This window comes from Cebus imitator, unplaced genomic scaffold (genome assembly GCF_001604975.1).
Source record: "Cebus imitator isolate Cc_AM_T3 unplaced genomic scaffold, Cebus_imitator-1.0 Scaffold11, whole genome shotgun sequence".
NCBI lineage: Eukaryota > Metazoa > Chordata > Mammalia > Primates > Cebidae > Cebus > Cebus imitator.
In genome coordinates, this window is record NW_016107326.1 from 10,552,934 (window position 1) to 10,570,475 (window position 17,542).

At 49.0% G+C, this 17,542-nt stretch overlaps 1 protein-coding gene across 8 annotated transcripts in view; it reads right to left on the minus strand.

Moving 5' to 3' along the window:
• Nucleotides 1–17,542, minus strand: part of ANXA11 (annexin A11) — a 52,688-nt gene that overhangs the window by 15,617 nt on the left and 19,529 nt on the right. For 6 of the 8 annotated variants that reach the window (XM_017497107.2, XM_017497088.2, XM_037727496.1 and 3 more), the window contains exons 2-3: nucleotides 2,515–2,577; nucleotides 460–572 (exon numbers count right to left, since the gene is read on the minus strand). In XM_017497107.2, coding sequence (XP_017352596.1) covers nucleotides 460–572; nucleotides 2,515–2,569 — 168 coding nt within the window. In that variant the 5' untranslated portion in view covers nucleotides 2,570–2,577. Of the gene's footprint in view, nucleotides 1–459; nucleotides 573–2,514; nucleotides 2,578–7,668; nucleotides 7,689–17,542 lie in introns of those variants that run through there. The other 2 variants (XM_037727498.1, XM_037727481.1) reach the window with 2 other exon arrangements.

Consider the following 17,542-nt stretch of genomic DNA (forward strand, 5'->3'; position numbering starts at 1 on the left):
TCCCATCAGTATGGATACTCATACCCAGCGCATGCGTGCACACTCACGCACACACCCTCACCACCCTCCCATCAGTGTGGATACTCACACCCAGCACATGCGTGCACACTCACGCACACACCCTCACCACCCTCCCATCAATGTGGACACTAACACCCAGCACATGCATGCATACTCATGCACATGCCCTCACCACCCTCCCAGCCCTAACCCCGCAGTGCTGAAAGGGACCTGCGAGATCATCTGGTCCATTGCACTTCCCTTTCCCTCATTTTACAGATGGGGAAAGTGAGACCCAGAGAGGGGCAGAGAGCAAGTGGAAGAAGCCTGATGAAAACCCTGTTCTAAGGAGCAGTTCAACACACTGCATACCACAGCAACACACACGTAGAGCCCCGGAGGCCAGCAGTTTTGATTCCTCTGGCCCCAGGGCCGCCTCGGCAGGAGGGCTGGACTCACCATTCCCGAGAGGTAGTCCGGGTTGAACTGCCCCGCATAGTTGGCCACGTTATCCAGCCCGATAGGGGGCACGCTGGGTGGAGGGTAGGTAGCACCTCCCCAGGCACCACCACCTGAAAGCAACACCAAGCCCTTTAGCCCCCTGCCCATCCCCCACCACAAGGGGAAAGGCAGAGATGCGAGCTCCCAGGTGGTCAGGGAGGTCTAGCAAAGCCTCACGCCTCAGGACACCACAGACCACATGAAAACACCAGGAGGAAAGTCTCCCCTTATCCCACTGGCAGAGGAGGGGAAACCTTCCTCTCTTCCCAAGGAGGAAGGTGGAGTTCCCCAAACACTCCCAAGACCCTCCGTAGAGTCTTAAGGAGGTTGGGAGGGCCCAGGCAGGCTCTGCCCTCCCAAGTTCACCATCATGGAGCTAGAGGACACACAAGGACAGACTGTTGTGGGAGACACCACGCTGAGCCCACGACAGAGGTGACCACAGGGAGCTCTGAGATTTTAGTAACATGAAGGCACTGGTGGGAGGGGTTTGGCTGTTTGCTATTACATGTCTGTAAACGGCAGGGAGAAGCAGGATAAGAGGCTGGACGGAGACGACGCTGGGTCATGGTAACACATATACCAGTCCACAAGAGGACAGGAGGAAACAGAGACAGAAAGCCCCTCTGAAACCAGCAGGACCGGCATGTGCCCTGGGGCAGGGCTTTCACCCTCACCCTTGTGAGGCTTGTTTCCTCAGCTGACAAATGGGCTAATGAGGAGTGTATGGCTGGACTGCGGTGATGAGGACTCAGGTAACTCCTGTAGGGCTCAGCTGGGGGCCCGAGGGGCATTCATATATGATGCTGTCACTGAGACTGGCATCATCATGTAGCCTCTGGCCAGTTAGATGCTTTCCTGTCCATGGGAGCTTCAGATCGGCTCTTCAGCCCTAGGGCTCCAGACCCTCCAGGAAGAACCTTCCCTAAATCTCCTGTCTCCTCCTCTCTTGCTGCTCAGAGGCTGCTCAGCTGTGCTAGCGAAGCTGTCAGTGGCAGGACCCAGTGGGCAGGATTTCTACTAGAGAGAGGGGACCAAGGTCAGTGCCAGCCAACCTGGGATGGGCTTGTTCAGAAGGCAGTGGCCCAGCTCAGCCCCTAACATGCCATGGGACAGTGGCTGAGCCACCTCCCAGCCTGGGCCTGCTCTTTACCTGCTGAATGGGAGGGAAGGTAAATGGCCTGCAGGCCAGGGGTGCTCAGACCACAGGACCTCAGCTCCAAGGAAATGAATAATGCCTGGGGGTCCCCTGGGGTGAGGGGCAGCGGCTCAGGCACCCTCAGGATGACCAGGCTTGGAATGGCCCTTTTCTCCCTTTGGTCCCATGAACCCTCATATTTCCTTTCCCACTGTGGGGACCAAATCTCATTTGAGGAAAACCAAAAGGGGCCAGAGCCAGAGAAGATGACTTCTACGTGTGATCACCCACACCTCCTGCAGCCACAGGGAGGGAGTGACCTTTGACCCTTAGCATCTGCCTCTACTTCCTCTCTTGGCGAGGGGGATCTCATTGCTGCAAGCCCACACACCTTGAGCAGAAAGTAGGAGGGGTGGCAAGGGGCAACCATCGCCTAGCAATGCTTTGGAGGGCACCGCATCAGAGGCTCTGCCTGCCTATCTCATCAGTATGCAGAACCCCTAATGAGGGAGAAATCCTTGAAGCAATTTTGCAGAGAAGAAAACGGAGTCTCAAAGTGACAGCATTTGCTCACTGTTACCAGTGACTAAGGCAAGAGCCCAGCCCTGGGCCTGGTCCAGGATTTTCTGGAGCCAGTTTCAAACCCAGGCCTCCCATGGCTCTAGCGTCATGCTCTTCTCCAGCCCCTGCCCCACTGGCTGTCCCTCCACTCCGTTGTCCTGTCCTCCCCTCCCCTGCTAGGCTGGGCTGGGCTGTGAGGGGAGAAGGGAGTGAGGAGGGGAGGAGGGACTGAGGAAACTGCTGTTCTCCCCTCTCTACTCCCGGCCACTGTACAGAGGCAGCATTCACTCTCCTCCCCACCTAGACCCTCTTACCTGGCGCAGCTGGCGGGTAGCCGCCTGGGGGCGGGGGATAGCCGGGGTAGCTCATGGTGAGATCTGGAAGAGAAGAGGACAGCACACTCAGGCTCTGCCTGGAAGCCCCTGCAGGCCTGTGGGAGCCAACTTCTCAAGGGAGCAGCCACCACCACAACCAGGGCCCAGCAGGAGAAGCTGCTGCATCCGCCCTGCTTGTCCCAGCAGTTCACTGTCTGCTGCTGGCGCCTCCAGCTAGGAACAGTACCCACCAGCATACTGCCTGACTTCTGGGCCTGGGCCACACCCCCAGCCCCACCCACAGTGACAGAGTTCACTGCCAGGAGCCTGTTTCCTTGAAAGCCCCTCTCACTGAAGCTTTGCTCCTGCCTCTGCTGACAAGCAATGCATCTCTGGACCTGCTCTCCAGCCTCAGAGCTAGAAGCACACTGCCTCATCCTCAGGGCTCCAGGTCTGTCTATTTATCTTCCTGTGTCCTTATTGCCATCCCTTCAGCAACAGGGGAAGCCAGAGGCCCCTGTCTTCCTTCATTTTCCAACCTCTGGTTCATCAGGCAAGGGAAGCTAGTAAGGTATGGAAGCTTCATTCTTAGAAGCAAGGGCCCTCCAGAAGTTCATCTGATGCAGGGTGGAGAACCAGGGAAAATGAGGCACCACCACCCTGTTTCCGCAGCAGACGCTGCTAAGAGAAGTAAGTGATTTGCAGATCTGTCTGGAAAGAAAGAAGAGAGGCCTGGACAGGTGCCAGGTGAGACACCTGCTCTCACAGAGTCTCTCTGAACACAGATCCCTTGGTAATGTCCCATGCCACCTAAACTGTGAGGAGGGACACAGATCTGCTGTGACAACAGCCACATTGTGCAACCTGCCCGCTTTTGCAAATAGCAGCTGCTGCGGTTTGCAGAGACACCCAATGGCAAATGACAGGCGGGTGTGTGAGGAAACCTGAGGCTCCCTCAACAATCACACCGGCTTGTCTCGGATGAGCAGTTTCTTCTGACACACTGGGTGTCACGCTGCAATGCACATCACAATCACCTGATGGGATTGTTAAAACACATTGCTGGGCTCCACCACCCAGAGTTTCTGAGACAGTAGAACCAGCATTTGCATTCTGAACAAGTTTCCAGGTGATGTTACTGGTGCAGGGAACCCACTTTGAAGACCACTGTTCTGGCCACGCTATCCAACTACAAGATTCTAGGTGCCCTTCATATTTACCTTGAAAACTGGGCATGTTAGATTTTGTTTATTTTGAGACAGTGTCTCACTCTGTCACCCAGGCTGGAGTGCAGTGGCACAGTCATGGCTCACTGCAGCCTTGACCTCCTGGGCTCAGGTAATCCTTCCACCTTAGCCTCCTAAGGACATGTGCCACCGTACCCTGCTAATTTTTTGGGGGGGTGGGGGGGCAAGAGTTTATTATGTTGGCCAGGCTGGTACATGCTGGTTTTTTTTAAAATTTTTTATTTATTTTTATTTTTTTGAGACAGGGCCTCACTCTGTAACCTAGGCTGGAGTGCAATGGTGTGATCTTGCCTTGCTGCAACCTCTGCCTCCTGGGTTCAAGTGATTCTCCTGCCTCAGCTTCCCAAGTAGCTGAGATTACAGGCACCTGCCACCATGCCTGGCTAATTTTTGTATTTTTAGTAGAGACAGATTTTTACTATGTTGGCCAGGCTGGTCTCGAACTCCTGACCTCAGGTGATTTGCCTGCCTCAGCCTCCAAAAGCGTCAAGATTATAGGCATGAGCCACTGCACCCGGTCTATTTTTATTTTTTAGACAGGGTCTCACTCTACCACCCAGGCTGGAGTGCAGTGGTATGATCTCAGCTCACTGTAACCTCCGCCTCCTGGGTTCAAGCGATTCTCATGCCTCAGCCTCCTGAGTAGCTGGAACGACAGGTGGGCACAACCATGCCTGGCTAATTTTTGTATTTTTATAGAGATGAGATTTCACCATGTTGGCCAGGCTGTTCTGAACTCCTGGCCTCAAGTGATCTGCCTGCCTCGGCCTCCTACAGTGCTGGGACTGCAGGCATGAGCCACTGCACCCAGCCTACATGCTGTTTTTAAGGAAGCTAAAGAACTTCCTTAAGGTGCCACTGGTCCCCACAGGGCGGGCCTGGTTTTCAGCCCTATGGGTGTGGCCATTTGTTTGGGTCAGTGGGTCCAGAGGTGACTGTAGACAAAGCACTATGGCTTTGGAGAGAGCTGGAATTGGCTCCCGGTAGTGTGGACCGAGGACCCAGTCCTTGCACAGCTTTCAGTCTCTTGGAGCCCCTATGCGCGTGGTGGATGAGGTCCCTGGTGGCATCACCTTCAGAGACGGTGTAACTCATGTCCCTACGGCTGGGTGAGCTGGCTGTCAGTACAAAGCCCTCCCCGTCCTGACCCCAGACTGACCCTTCTGCCCAGACTCTGCCAAACTCTCAGACCTCACTGGTGAGGAAGCAACCTGGCAGATGTGAATGACCAGTGGGCCAGGAACCTTCTAACAGGAGGAACTGCCCGAAGGTGAGCAGGGAGAGCCAGGATGGTGTCTCTACTGCCTTCCTCTCTGGAGACACCACTAGGCAGGACCTCTAAGCATCAAAGACACTCTCCACTCCTGGCCTACTCCCAGAAGAATGAAGTCAAAAGCCCCATCCACAGCCAGGCCAGGGAAAAAAACCAAGAAACAAAAGCTGGATACCACCCTGTTCCTTACACCAAGTAAATTCCAGCCAGGCAAAAGATTTCAATGAAAGAAGTAGCCCCAAGAACCAAAGGCATAAAATAAAATTTCAGCATAATAAGAAACAAATTTTAAAAAATAAAGATGGGAAAAAAAACTTAGGAAAAAATTTTTACTAATATAATAAGAAAAAGATCAATAACCACTAGAGAAACTGTCAAATGATGTGAACAGATCTGGCAGTTATAGAAAAGGAGTGGAAGATGTTCACCTTCACCAACGTGTAAGGGAATCACGAATTAAAAATACACAGGCACAGTGGCTCACGCCTGTAATCCCAGCACTTTGTGAGGCGAAGGTGGGTGGATCACCTGAAGTCAGGAGTTCGAGACCAGTTGGGCCAACATGATGAAACCCTGTCTCTACTAAAAATACCAAAATTAGCTGGGTGTGGTGGCAGGTGCCTGTAATCCCAGCTACTCAGAAGGCTGAGGCAGGAGAATGGCTGGAACCTGGGAGGCAGAGGTTGCAGTGAGCCAAGATTGCACCACTGCACTCCAGCCTGGGTGACAGAGTGAGACTCCATCTCAAAATTAAAATTAAAATTAAAAAATACAGAGATGTAAAATTTAAAATGACACACCCTTTGATGCAGCAACTCTACTTCTAGAAGTGTCTTTCCCAGACACACAACTGTGTGAAATGTCATACAGACATGCATTTTACTACAACATTATCTGTAACAACTCCTAAACTTCCACCAATGAGGCTGGTTCAGTAAACCACAACAGATCCAACAATGGATACTCTGTAGCTATTTCTGGAATTAGCCAGCTCTATATATGGAAAGATGAAATGACCACCATTATTAATCAAGGTACGCTACTGTGTATGCACTAAGCTAATAAAAAACTCAGAAACATACAAATTAAGTGGTTCCTGTGTGTATATCTGCACACATCCTAGCAAATGACACACAAGAAACTAGCTACCACTAGCTGTCTCTGGAGAGGAAAGCTGGGGCTAGAAAATGAGGCTTCCGGTTTAGATCTGTGCCCTCTGCATTTCTGCCACATGCATCTATTGCCCATTAAAAAACAACTTTTAAAAAGGCCCAATTCAGGTGCAGACTTCTGAGCTCACTTGAGGCCGCTCCTCCGGTCCCCAAAGTCCTGGATGCTCTTCCAATACTAAAAGAACACACACAGGGTCCATTCCGTTCCAGGCAGCCTTGGCAGACCTAGAGGGCCCGCAAGCAAGCCTTGATGGCGCTCATGGGGCTCATTCTTGGGGTGGCTTTTAAGGGAGTTCCCAGCAGGAGTCAAAATCTGCCTCCTGGCTAGGAGCTTTGCCCTGCAGGGTCCCACAAGGCAGGTTGACCCCACTGCGAACTGTGGTCCTGCACCCCGGGTCTTTCCCTCTCCCCAAGACACAATTCTAGTCCTTCCTTCTTAGAATAGCCTCATTTTCCCCTACCATTCTCTGCCTGAAATAGTTTCAAGTCTGCTCCCCACTCTTTTTTTTTTTTTGAGACGGAGTTTCACTGTGTCACCCAGGCTGGAGTGCAGTGGTGCGATCTTGGCTCACTGCAACCTCCGCCTCCTGGGTGGAAGCAATTCTCCTACCGCAGCCACCCAAGTAGCTGGGACTACAGGCACCTGCCACAATGCTGGGCTTAGTTTTGTATTTTTTAGTAAAGACAGGGTTTCACCATGATGGCCAGACTGGTCTTGAACTCCTGACCTCAGGTGATCTGCTTGCCTCAGCCTTCAAAAGTGTTGGGATTATAGGCGTGAGCCACCGCACCTGGCCTGCTCCCCACTCTTCTCTTTCTCTTTTGGTTTTTTTCAGAATCAAAGGCCCCAGGTATGGTTTGAAGAGCACAGGGCAAGGCCGTCATCTCCCTCCAGTGGATGCTACTCCCCACCTCCCTGAAATGGTACACATGGTTTCCCAGGCCATGGAGACATCATGCAGGTTCCTGTGAAATTTCTCCCTTGGGTTCTGCCATTGCTCCAGTCTGCTGAGACCTTCTGGGATTCTGCCCAACATCAAACATTTTTCCCTCTCTCAGCTTTGTTTTACATCTACAGATGCAATAAGCATGGCATTTGTGTTCTGCCAAGTAACCACGACAAAAGGGCCAACGAGGGACACTGCAGAACTGTCACACTCAGAACTCCCCAGCTCAACATCAAACACTGAGCGCCATGTGGATGCAGGCATTTAACCAGCTCTTTCCCAACTCACTCTGCCGCCACCCAGTACACATGCACAAGTGAGTGTTCCAGCACACCCACTCTGAAGAGGGCCTGTTTACCTGCCTAATTACCCCAGGAGAAAAGCACCATGTAGTCCAATAGCCTGGGGTGACCTTCAGGTAGATACAGGCTCCCAGTACCGACCAGTCTCCCCGCAGCTGTCCACGTTCTAGGAGGCTAGAGGCTGCAGGATCAGCACACAGCTCTCTGACTCACAGAAGCAGCATTCTCCTCCTCCTTCTCTTTGAAAATTAAGAAATCTGTTCATGGTCCAGTCTTCTGGTCACTTTGGCCTCCGCATTTTTTCAAAAAAGCCCACCGTGAGGGGCTGTCCTTGGAGGGGTTGTTCCTGGCACCCCAGAGCTGCCATATCTGGGCTTGGCAGGACTTCCAAGGCCCTCACGTCCCCTTCCTTAGCCTGCCCAACCCCCACTCTCCACGACAGAGGCAGCACAGTGAACTATATATAATCCAGCAGATCTGCTCTCTCTCTCTGGCATCCATGAGAATCACACCTTCTGCACTGACCAATGCCTCTCTCCTCCTTTCCTTGCATGGAGCAAGGGGCATGCTTCACACTGCTGGTGCAATTCTGATGGCCAGGGCAGGTCCCCCGCTCTACACCTGCTTCTGATCATGGCCCTCTGACACGGGGACTCACTGGAGAAGGCCTGCACACAGCAGGCAGCCAGCCCCCTTAGGGATTGCCCCAATTCTTGGAAACCTGTCTCTGGGGAACTTTTGGCCGCTGGTGCTGCCTCTTAGGGTAGCCTGCAGCACAAACCCTGCCCTTCCGTCCTCACTACGACCATCCAGCTGCAGCTGTGCACCTGATTTCATCCAGCTGCGGCCCTCTCCAGTTAAATCGGTGCTTCTGGAAAACAGCCACCTATAGGACTTGTTAAAACCCAGATTTCTGGGCCCCACCTCCGGAACCTCTGAATCAGTGTCTCTGGGGCAGGGCCCAAGAAGCTGCATTTCCAACGGCTGTCCGATGTTGCTGCTGCTGCCCGGCTGCAGGCCATACTGCCTCATCACGCATGAGAATCACCTGGAGAACTCACTAACAATGCTAGTGCTGGGCCCCCATATTCTGGGTCTCTGAACCTAAGATAGGCCCGGGAGTCTGAAGTGCAAACAAGCATACATACCCCCCAATCCCAGTAATTCTGATGTAACTGGTTCTGTGGTCCACACTCTAGGAAACACCCTTTTCTTTAAGGTATTAGACACTCTCTAGCTTATCGATCTCACTCTTTGATATGGTTGGATTTGTATCCCTGCCCAAGCTGTAAGCTGTAATTACAATACAATCCGATTGTCATCCCCAGCGTTGGAGGTGGGGCCAGGTAGGAGGTGACAGGATCATGGGGGTTGGTTTCCCTCTTTGGTGCTATTCTCATGAGAGAGTTCTGGTGAGATCTGCTTGTTTAAAAGTGTGTAGCACCTCCTCCCTGCACCTCTTTTCCTCCTGCTCCAGCCAGGTATGGCCTGCCTGCTGCATGACTGTAAGTTTCCTGAAGCCTCCCCAAGCAGATGCCAGCGTCATGCTTTCTCTTACCTGGAGAGCTCACTAAAAATGCTGGTCCCTTGGCTCTCATATTCTGGGCCCTTCAACCTGGGATAGGCCCAGCCGTAGAACTGTGAGCCCATTCAACCTCTTTTCTTTATAAATTACCCAGTTTCAGAGATTTCTTTATAGTGGTGTGAGAATGGACTAATACACTCTTCCTCACAATAGTAAGCTCTAGGGACAGGCACTAGACCTAGGCATCCCTCCACCACCTGCAGTTACATGGTAGATGCACCTGACCACAAGCACTTAACTTAAGCATACCCAGAACGACTCTACAGTCTAAGAAGAATGTGTGATCAGAGTTCTGAGCTAAGGAACTGTGGCCAACCTGGAGACCCATTCCTTACCTATAAGGAACATCTGAACCCCTAAGCCATTCCATGGAATGCAGGCCATACAGGAAATCAAGGTTCTTTGTTCTGCATTAAATGAAGGTTGCCAGGTGGAGGTGGTTAGGAAGGAGGCTGCTAAATGAAAATGCCAAACGAAATGCTTTTTACAATCAGCAGTGATCCTTCCATCCAGCCTGTCACCACTGGACCGCCCCATATGTAAGTGCCCTCAATAAGCCCTATGCCTCGTTCACTGGCTCTGGACCTCTCAAACATGGTGCCATCCCTACTAAAGTCGACAGGAATCTGGCATGACAGCACTGCATCAGAAGCCGGCCTCAAAGCATTCGGTGGATGCCAAAAGCACAGAGCAGCTATCTGGGGGTGCAGCTATCTGGGGGTGCTTCTCAGGGACTGCACAAGGGCCTGTTCCCTAAAGCTGTGTTATGTATATGAAAGTATACCATTCAATTTCACAGGCTCTAAAAGAGCACTGGCTGGAGTCCCCTAACAAGAATCTAGAAATGCTACATTGGGACAGGAGTCAAAACTGCCAGAGCAAGAAGAGCCTCACTGCCCCCACTCAGCCATCCCCTACCACAAAGGGAAGCCTCGCTGTGTCTCTACCCAACAATGTGAGGTAGAGATATGGGCTCCAGCCACCAGCAAGGCTACAACATGCATTTGCTGGTGTCCTCCCTGACTTCAGGAACACAGAGGGAAAGGAGAGGTGGCTGGTGTCAGTGCCATGCCTGGGACTCTGGACTGTCCTCCCCAGAGGGATAGCACAGGGCTCATTTGGGAACAGAGGCTATACCAGGCTAACACTGAGAGGCAAAGGCCTGGAAACATCATCTCAGGCCAGAAGTCACACAGCAGTGACACCCCTCTGCCCCTCAGAGCCTAGCAGCAAACCAGTCAGGCCTGGATTAGAGCAGATGCTTTCATGGGGTGGTTTTCCACTGACTGTCCCCAGCCTGGTGGAAAGAATATTCATTTTTATATTAGTTGTTTTTAACATTAGATCCTTAACCTGTTTTTACACACACACACACACACACACACACACACACACATACACATATTTACTTATTTAAAAAAATACTTTCTCCATAAGGTTGCATCCATAAAATTTAAATATATTGTTGCTATGGTTTCAATGTGTCCCCCAAAGTTCATGCACTGTGAGCTTAATGGTTGATACAACAGTTCTGAGAGGCGGGACCTTTAAGAAGCTCTGCCTCATGAATGGATTAACGTGTTATGAAGTAGGCTCCTGACCACCAGTGAGTTTGTTACAAAAGTATAACACGCTCTCTCTTTCCCTCTTCTTCTCTCACCCATGTGATATCCTCTGCCATGTTATGAAGCAGCAAGAAGGCCCTTGCCAGACACAGCCTCATGATCTTCCCAGCCTTCAGAACTGTGAGCTAAATAAGCTTCTGTTGCTTATCAATTACTCAGTCCGTAATATTTTGTTAGAGCAGCACAAAATGAGCTAAGACAATAGTTTAAACCATGCAGCTCCGATAATCCCTACTGATATATTCTTTAAAATGAAAAGATGAGGCAGGGTGCAGTAGCTCACGTCTGTAATCCCAGCAGTTTGGGAGGCTGAGGCAGACAGATCATTTGAGCTCAGGAGTTGAGACCAGCTTGGGCAACATAGTGAGACCTTGTCTTTACAAAAATAAAATACAAAAATGTTAGCTGGGCATCATGGCATTGGACTGTGGTCCCAGCTACTCAGGAGGCTGAAGCAGGAGAATCGTTTGAGCCTGGGAGGTGGAGGTTGCAGTGAGTCCAGATCACACCATTGCACTGCAGTCTGGGTGATGGGAGTGAAACCCTATCTCAAAAAAATAAATAAAATAAAATGAAAGGAAGAAAAAACAAGCCATAGAATGGGAGAAAATAATTGCAAAAGACATATCTGATAAAGGGACTATTATCCAAAATACACAAAGAACTCTCAAATCTGAACAAGAAAACCTTATGACTTAAAAAATAGGCAAAAGACCTGAACAGACACTTCACCAAACAAATATACAGGTGGCAAATAAGCATATGAAAAGATGATCAACATGTCATTAATAAACTGCAAATGAAAACAATGAGATACCACTATACACCTATTAGAATGGCCAAAATCCAAAACACTGATAACACCAAATGCTGGTGAGGATACAGAGCAATGGGAACTTTCATTCATCGCTGGTGGGAATGTAAAATGATACAGCCACTTTGGAAGACAGTTTGGCAGTTTCTTAGAAAACTAACATAGTTTTACCAATGATCCAGCATCACGCTCTTGGTTTTTACCCAAATGAGTTGAAAACTTCTGCCCACACACAAAACCAGCTTATGGATATTCACAGCAGTGTTATTCAAAATTGCCAACAATTTGGAAGCACCTAAGATGTCCTTTACTAGGTACTGATAAACTGGTACATCCAGACAATGGAATATTATTCAGTGCTAAAAAGAAATGAGCTATCAAGCCATGAAAAGACATGGATAAATGCATATTAAATGCATATGACAAAGTGAAATATGCCAATCTGAAAAAGTTACACACTATATGATCTAACTCTGATATTCTGGAGGAATCAAAACTATGGTGTTGGGATTCTCTTGGGGTGGTTGGCAATATATTAGGGAAAGTTATAAGATTATAGTCTCAAACATTTTGGAAGGCCGAAAGGTTTTAATGGAACAGGTTGAAGGCAGCCAGTTCTTACCTTAGAACTTTAAGTCACAGGATAAAGGTTAGCATAATAAAAGCTTCCCCAGGTAAGTCTGTTTACCCCACATTCCTTTTTCCCTACACTAATTTGTTTGCTCATGTAAACTTTGTGCTGGATGGCCCCCTCAGGGGGATGTCAAAAGGAAATAAGGGAAATTACCCAATAATGGCGTTTATTCTGGGCCCGGGAATTAAGACCTTTTATCATTCATAAAACCACTCTTTTAACCATGTTAATTATCCACATGCATGTTGACTTAGAACCTCTGTTATTAAATGTATACTGAATAAATGCAAGGAAGGACAGGGAGTTGTGGTTGGTTAGCTGCAATCGCCCTCTGAAAGTAGTTGACGACCATCCCTAGCCCACTCGACTCACACTGTACTTTGGTGTGTATGAGTGTATTTCGTTCATCTGTCGCTGAATCAGGGTCTGCAGGACAGACCTCTGCAAGTGGTGATCGAGGTCTCAGGTGGTGACCCCAACATGATACTTGTCACAGCTGGCACCCAAACAGGGACACTGACATGATCAACGTCTCAGGTGGTGACCCCAACGTGACCAAGGTCTCACTACGGTGACAGCAAAAAGATGAGTAGTTGCCAGAGGTCGAGGGAGGAAAGAATTAATAGGTGGAGCAAGGAATTGTAGGGCAGTAAAACTATTCTGTGTGGTACTGTAATAATGGATACATGTCATTACACATTAGCCAAAACCCAGAGATAATTCAACACCAACAGCGAATCCTAATGTAAGCTATGGACTTGAGGTGGTAGTGACGTGTCAATGTTGCTTCCCTGGTTGTAACAATATAACCACTGTGGTGGGGGTGCGTGTGTTGGGGGAGGGAAACAGGGAAACTCTGTAGTTTCCCCTTAATTTTGCTGTAAATCTATAACTGCTCTAAAAACTCAATTTTATTAAAAAAAATAAAAGGAATACAAGCACACTGTAGGGAAATTCAAACAGAACAGAAACACACAAAATGAAAAGCAAGTCATTCTTCCCTCTATCCTTGTACACAAAGGTCACCACCATGCAGTTTCCGACGTATAGTTCAAGACACACAAATACACAGAAATGTATAATACATGTGTATATTATATATTTACATAAAAGATAAATGTATATGTATATGTGTTTAGTTTATATATGCTCAGATATATGTATAATTTTTTTTTTTTGCTTTAAGTTCTGGGATACATGTGTAGAACATGCATGTTTGTTGTGCACATAGGTATACATGTGCCATGGTAGTTTACTGCACCTACCATCCTGTTATCTAGGTTTTGAACCCTGCATGCATTAGGTATTTGTCCTAATGCTCTCCCTCCCCTTCTCCTCCACCCCCCATATATGTACAACTTTTTTAAAGAGGAAAGAAACTGATGCATCTGCAAACTCTTCAGCAGAAAGCTCAGCTCTGGTTAAGTAATGGCTCATGTGATAACGTGATATAAGAAATACACATCTGGCAGTGTTGTGGGACCGAGCCCTTTAACCTACCAGGTCTGCAGTGAGTGACTCCAGTTGGGGTCAGAATTGAGTTGCACTATGGACACCCAGTTGGCGTCAGAGAATTGGTCAGTGTGGGGGAAAAACCACACATCTGGCCAAGGGTGAAGTACTGAGAGTTTTGCTTGGAGTTTTCCTTCTTAATTCACATTCTGACCTGGTGCCCCTGCTGGCATGCACTGGGGAAATGGAGACTTAGCTAGCCTGAGCTGGCCTGAGTGGCTCACAACCTCCACACACTGCCATGCGAGTGGCTGGGCACTCGTCCGTCCCAGGTCACTGGGCAGGAGAGAGGGAGGCAGCAGCCTAGAGCAAGGTGACGATAAGAGCCTGGAGCCCAGAACTCAAGATGGAAAGTCCAAGACAAGGCAGAAACATCTACTATGGTAGCCCTGTTCCAAGGATCTCAGCCAGCGACCTGAGGCCAGGCCTCCTCTTCCAGACCTCACTCGTCCCATGGGCAAAACCAGGGGCATCCCTTTTTGAAGTTCTTCCTTCCTCTGAGATCTTAGGATTTCTGAAGGGGCCTCTCTCAGCTTTCACCCCAAATCCTAGACTTACAGACTCATAAAATGTCCATATTGGAAGGGATCATGTTCTAACTCCCTCAGTTTTGTGGCTAAAATACACTAGGGACATGGCTTGCTCAAATCACACGCTGTGGCGGAGAGGGTCTGTGGTAGAGTTTGGCCTGCTGGCAGCTGACGGCAAAACCTGACACTCCCTCACAGTGCTGCATCGCAAAACCTATGCTGCTTCCATCCAAGCTGGACTGGCTTCACTGGTGGTCCCAGTGGGTCCTTCCCTTGGCCACCTACTTGAAGACCCCTCCTCCAAGGGCAAAAGGAGACAGCGCAATAAGTATGCCTTAAACAAGGATCTGCCAAGGCCATTCCTCATGGCCAGAAGGTTCCAAAAACCCTCCGTGCATCAGCTCATAGTTCCCCATAGCTATGATGATGAGGGAAAGCAGACAGAGCCCAAACTCTGCCCCACACACCCCTTCAGTAGCAGGAGCTGGCCCCGGCAGACCATGTACCTAACTGTGGCTGTGGAATTCCATGGAGTGAGCCACACTATTAATCAGTCCATTAACCACAGAGGCACTGATTAATAATGGTCGACTTTTTTCACAACGTTTTGTTACGGAGTACATATATAAAACAGAGCAATTTAATAAACCATCATCCCTCAGCTTCAACAATTATCAAATTAAGACCCATCTTGACTCATCCCACAACCCACCCACTCCCCTGTATTGTTTTTAAGCAAATCCCAGACATCATATATTATTTCATCTGTAACTGTTCATATCTCTAAATATTAGGAACTTTAATATAAATGCATACAGATGCTCCCTGACTTAGGGTGGGGGTTACATCTCAATAAGCCCATCATGAGCTGAAAATGGATTTCATGCTGGCCACACAGCAGCCCCCAACTTATGATGGTTCCACTTAAGATTTTTCAACTTTACGATGGTGTAAGAGTGGCATACACTCAATAAAAACCATAGTCTCATTGTAACCTCATCATAAGTGGAGGAACTGGTTACATCCTGATAACCCCTTCTTAAAGTGATGTAACCCCATCATAAAGTTGAAAAACTGTAAGACCAACCATCTTGAGTCAGGGACCGTGTGTGTGTGTGTGTGTGTGTGTGTGTGTGTGAGAGAGAGGGAGAGAGAGAGAGAATGAATATGAGTGTGTGTGTGTGTGTGTGTGTGTGTGTGTGTGTGTGTGCGTGCTTATATAACTACAATAGAGCTGGGACTCTAAGTTGAGATCAGGCTTCTATACCAGCAAAGGACTCAGGTGCAGATTCACATCAGGAAGGGTGTGAGCCTGGAATGAGGGGGCACCTGTCAATACAAGACGGCCAGAAAACCAACTTCCCCAGGACTCTTCCAGGACCACTGAGCTCTACCTAGTGATCATGCTGCCAACCATCTGTGAATGTTGTTTTCCAAAGTCCAAAATGCAGACCCACAGCCTTATTCACCACTGTTACCCCAGCGTCTGGCTAAATGTGCACACTATAAATGAGGCTTGAGTGAAAGAATGGAGGGAGTTCTGGGGCCTGGCCTCCGCTTTGCCAGTTAGTCAGTTTTCTCCTTTACAACCTCTTCCTTCATTGGCTCCTAAGATCATTTGAGTATCAGACAGGATGTATTTGGCCTGCAGGGCAAGGAACCTCATAATGAACACACAAATCTAAGGCTCTCAGCAAGAGCATCACATTCCCACAATATGCAATTGGCCTTCTGTAGGGCAGGACTCACCTGGAATGTGACAGTCAACTCTGATGACAGCTGAACGACTACAAGTATCCAGAACATACACACTCCAAACCTTTCCTCCAGGCAAACGTTTCCTCCAGGTCTGTTCATTTGCACTATTAAGTCCGTTTGCTTCTGAACGCCTACCATCTACGGCCCCCAAAAGTCTTGCTCAGATCTAACCGGGATGCCCAGGCCCAGCTCAGCCTCACCTAGAAGCAGGCAGAGTGACGTGCAGCTCCGTGCTGCCCAGAATGTGTTCTCTGACACCAGCTTAATGTCTTACAAGTTGTGAAGTCAGCAGGTATGTAATTTAAGGAGAGAGAGAGACAGACAAGAGCAAGAGATTAGTTGCCCAAAAAGTAGAGAAAATGCTGACTACTACATATAGTTATATACTGTAACTACACATCCCCTTTCTAGGAAACTGCCAATTTGCAATAGTAACAAAAGCTCTGATAAACCCTGTAACAAAGAAGCCTGCTTAACTCTATCCTCAAATTTCCCAAACTAATTAGGCCATCATAATAGTTACCATTTACTGAATGCTTTTCATGTGCCAGGCAGTGTGTTAAGGGCTTCACATGCAATCGAACTTTACAACAACTCCGAGACAAATACTAAAATTATCCTTCTCATATCAGAAATGAAGACTGAGGGACGGCGAAGCTGTTTAACTCGCCCAAGATTATAGCTACTGAATGGCTGAGCCAGGCAGTCGGCCTCCAAATCCCAGGACTTTACCACTGTACTATACTTCCTCACAGAGTCCACTGGCCCCAGGAACCAGTATTTTAAGGACAGAACTTTAGAAACACTGGTGATGAAATAGCATAAAATTAGGAATCAGGATACCTGGCTTCTACGTCCAGTTTCATTGTATGATCTCAGGTACTTCATTAAAGGCAGTGGGGGACAGTGAGAAGAACATGGACTCTGAAGCCAGACTACCCAGGTTCACATCTCAGTCCTGCTCCCTGTCAGCTATGCCACCTCGACAGTTTACATGACCTTTCTGCACCTCAGTTTTCCCCATCTGTAAAATGGGGATAGTAACAATTTAATTGCAAGTTTGTTCTCATTATATCATGTAACATATCATGATATCCTGTTTCTCCAAAACAAAATAAGAAAGAGAAGACCCTGGGCCATTTGATAACTGAAGGGGGAAGGGAGGGGTGGGAGAGAAACACAGAACTGGGGAGGGCCAGGACAGTGTGAAGAGCGGAGGACAGGAGTGGGGAGTACACTGGCATGGCTGTGTTGGGTTTTCCAGCCTCCCAATAGAGAAAGCACCAACAGGAAATTGGCACTGTTTTCTTTCCAACCCCTCCACATGCCTGGATGTCTGGGAGCCTGCTCCAAGCTCAGGAGTAGAGGGGGCAGCAGAGGCAAGACTGATAGCGGAGGGTGGCCATGGGGGAGGGGGTTCTGAAAGACCCTCGGAGAAGAAACCTGCTGGGAGAGGGACCTGCAGAAGCAGGGCCTCAGCCTGCACAAGCTCCAACCCTTCGGGCACTGGAGCCCATTCTCAGGACCTTCACTGCAGCATGGCACAGATGGCGCCATCTTCTCTCCCCTGCCTGCCTTTCCACACCAGGTCCCTGGTGCTGAGAAGGGGCAGGGGCGAGTGAGGAGGAA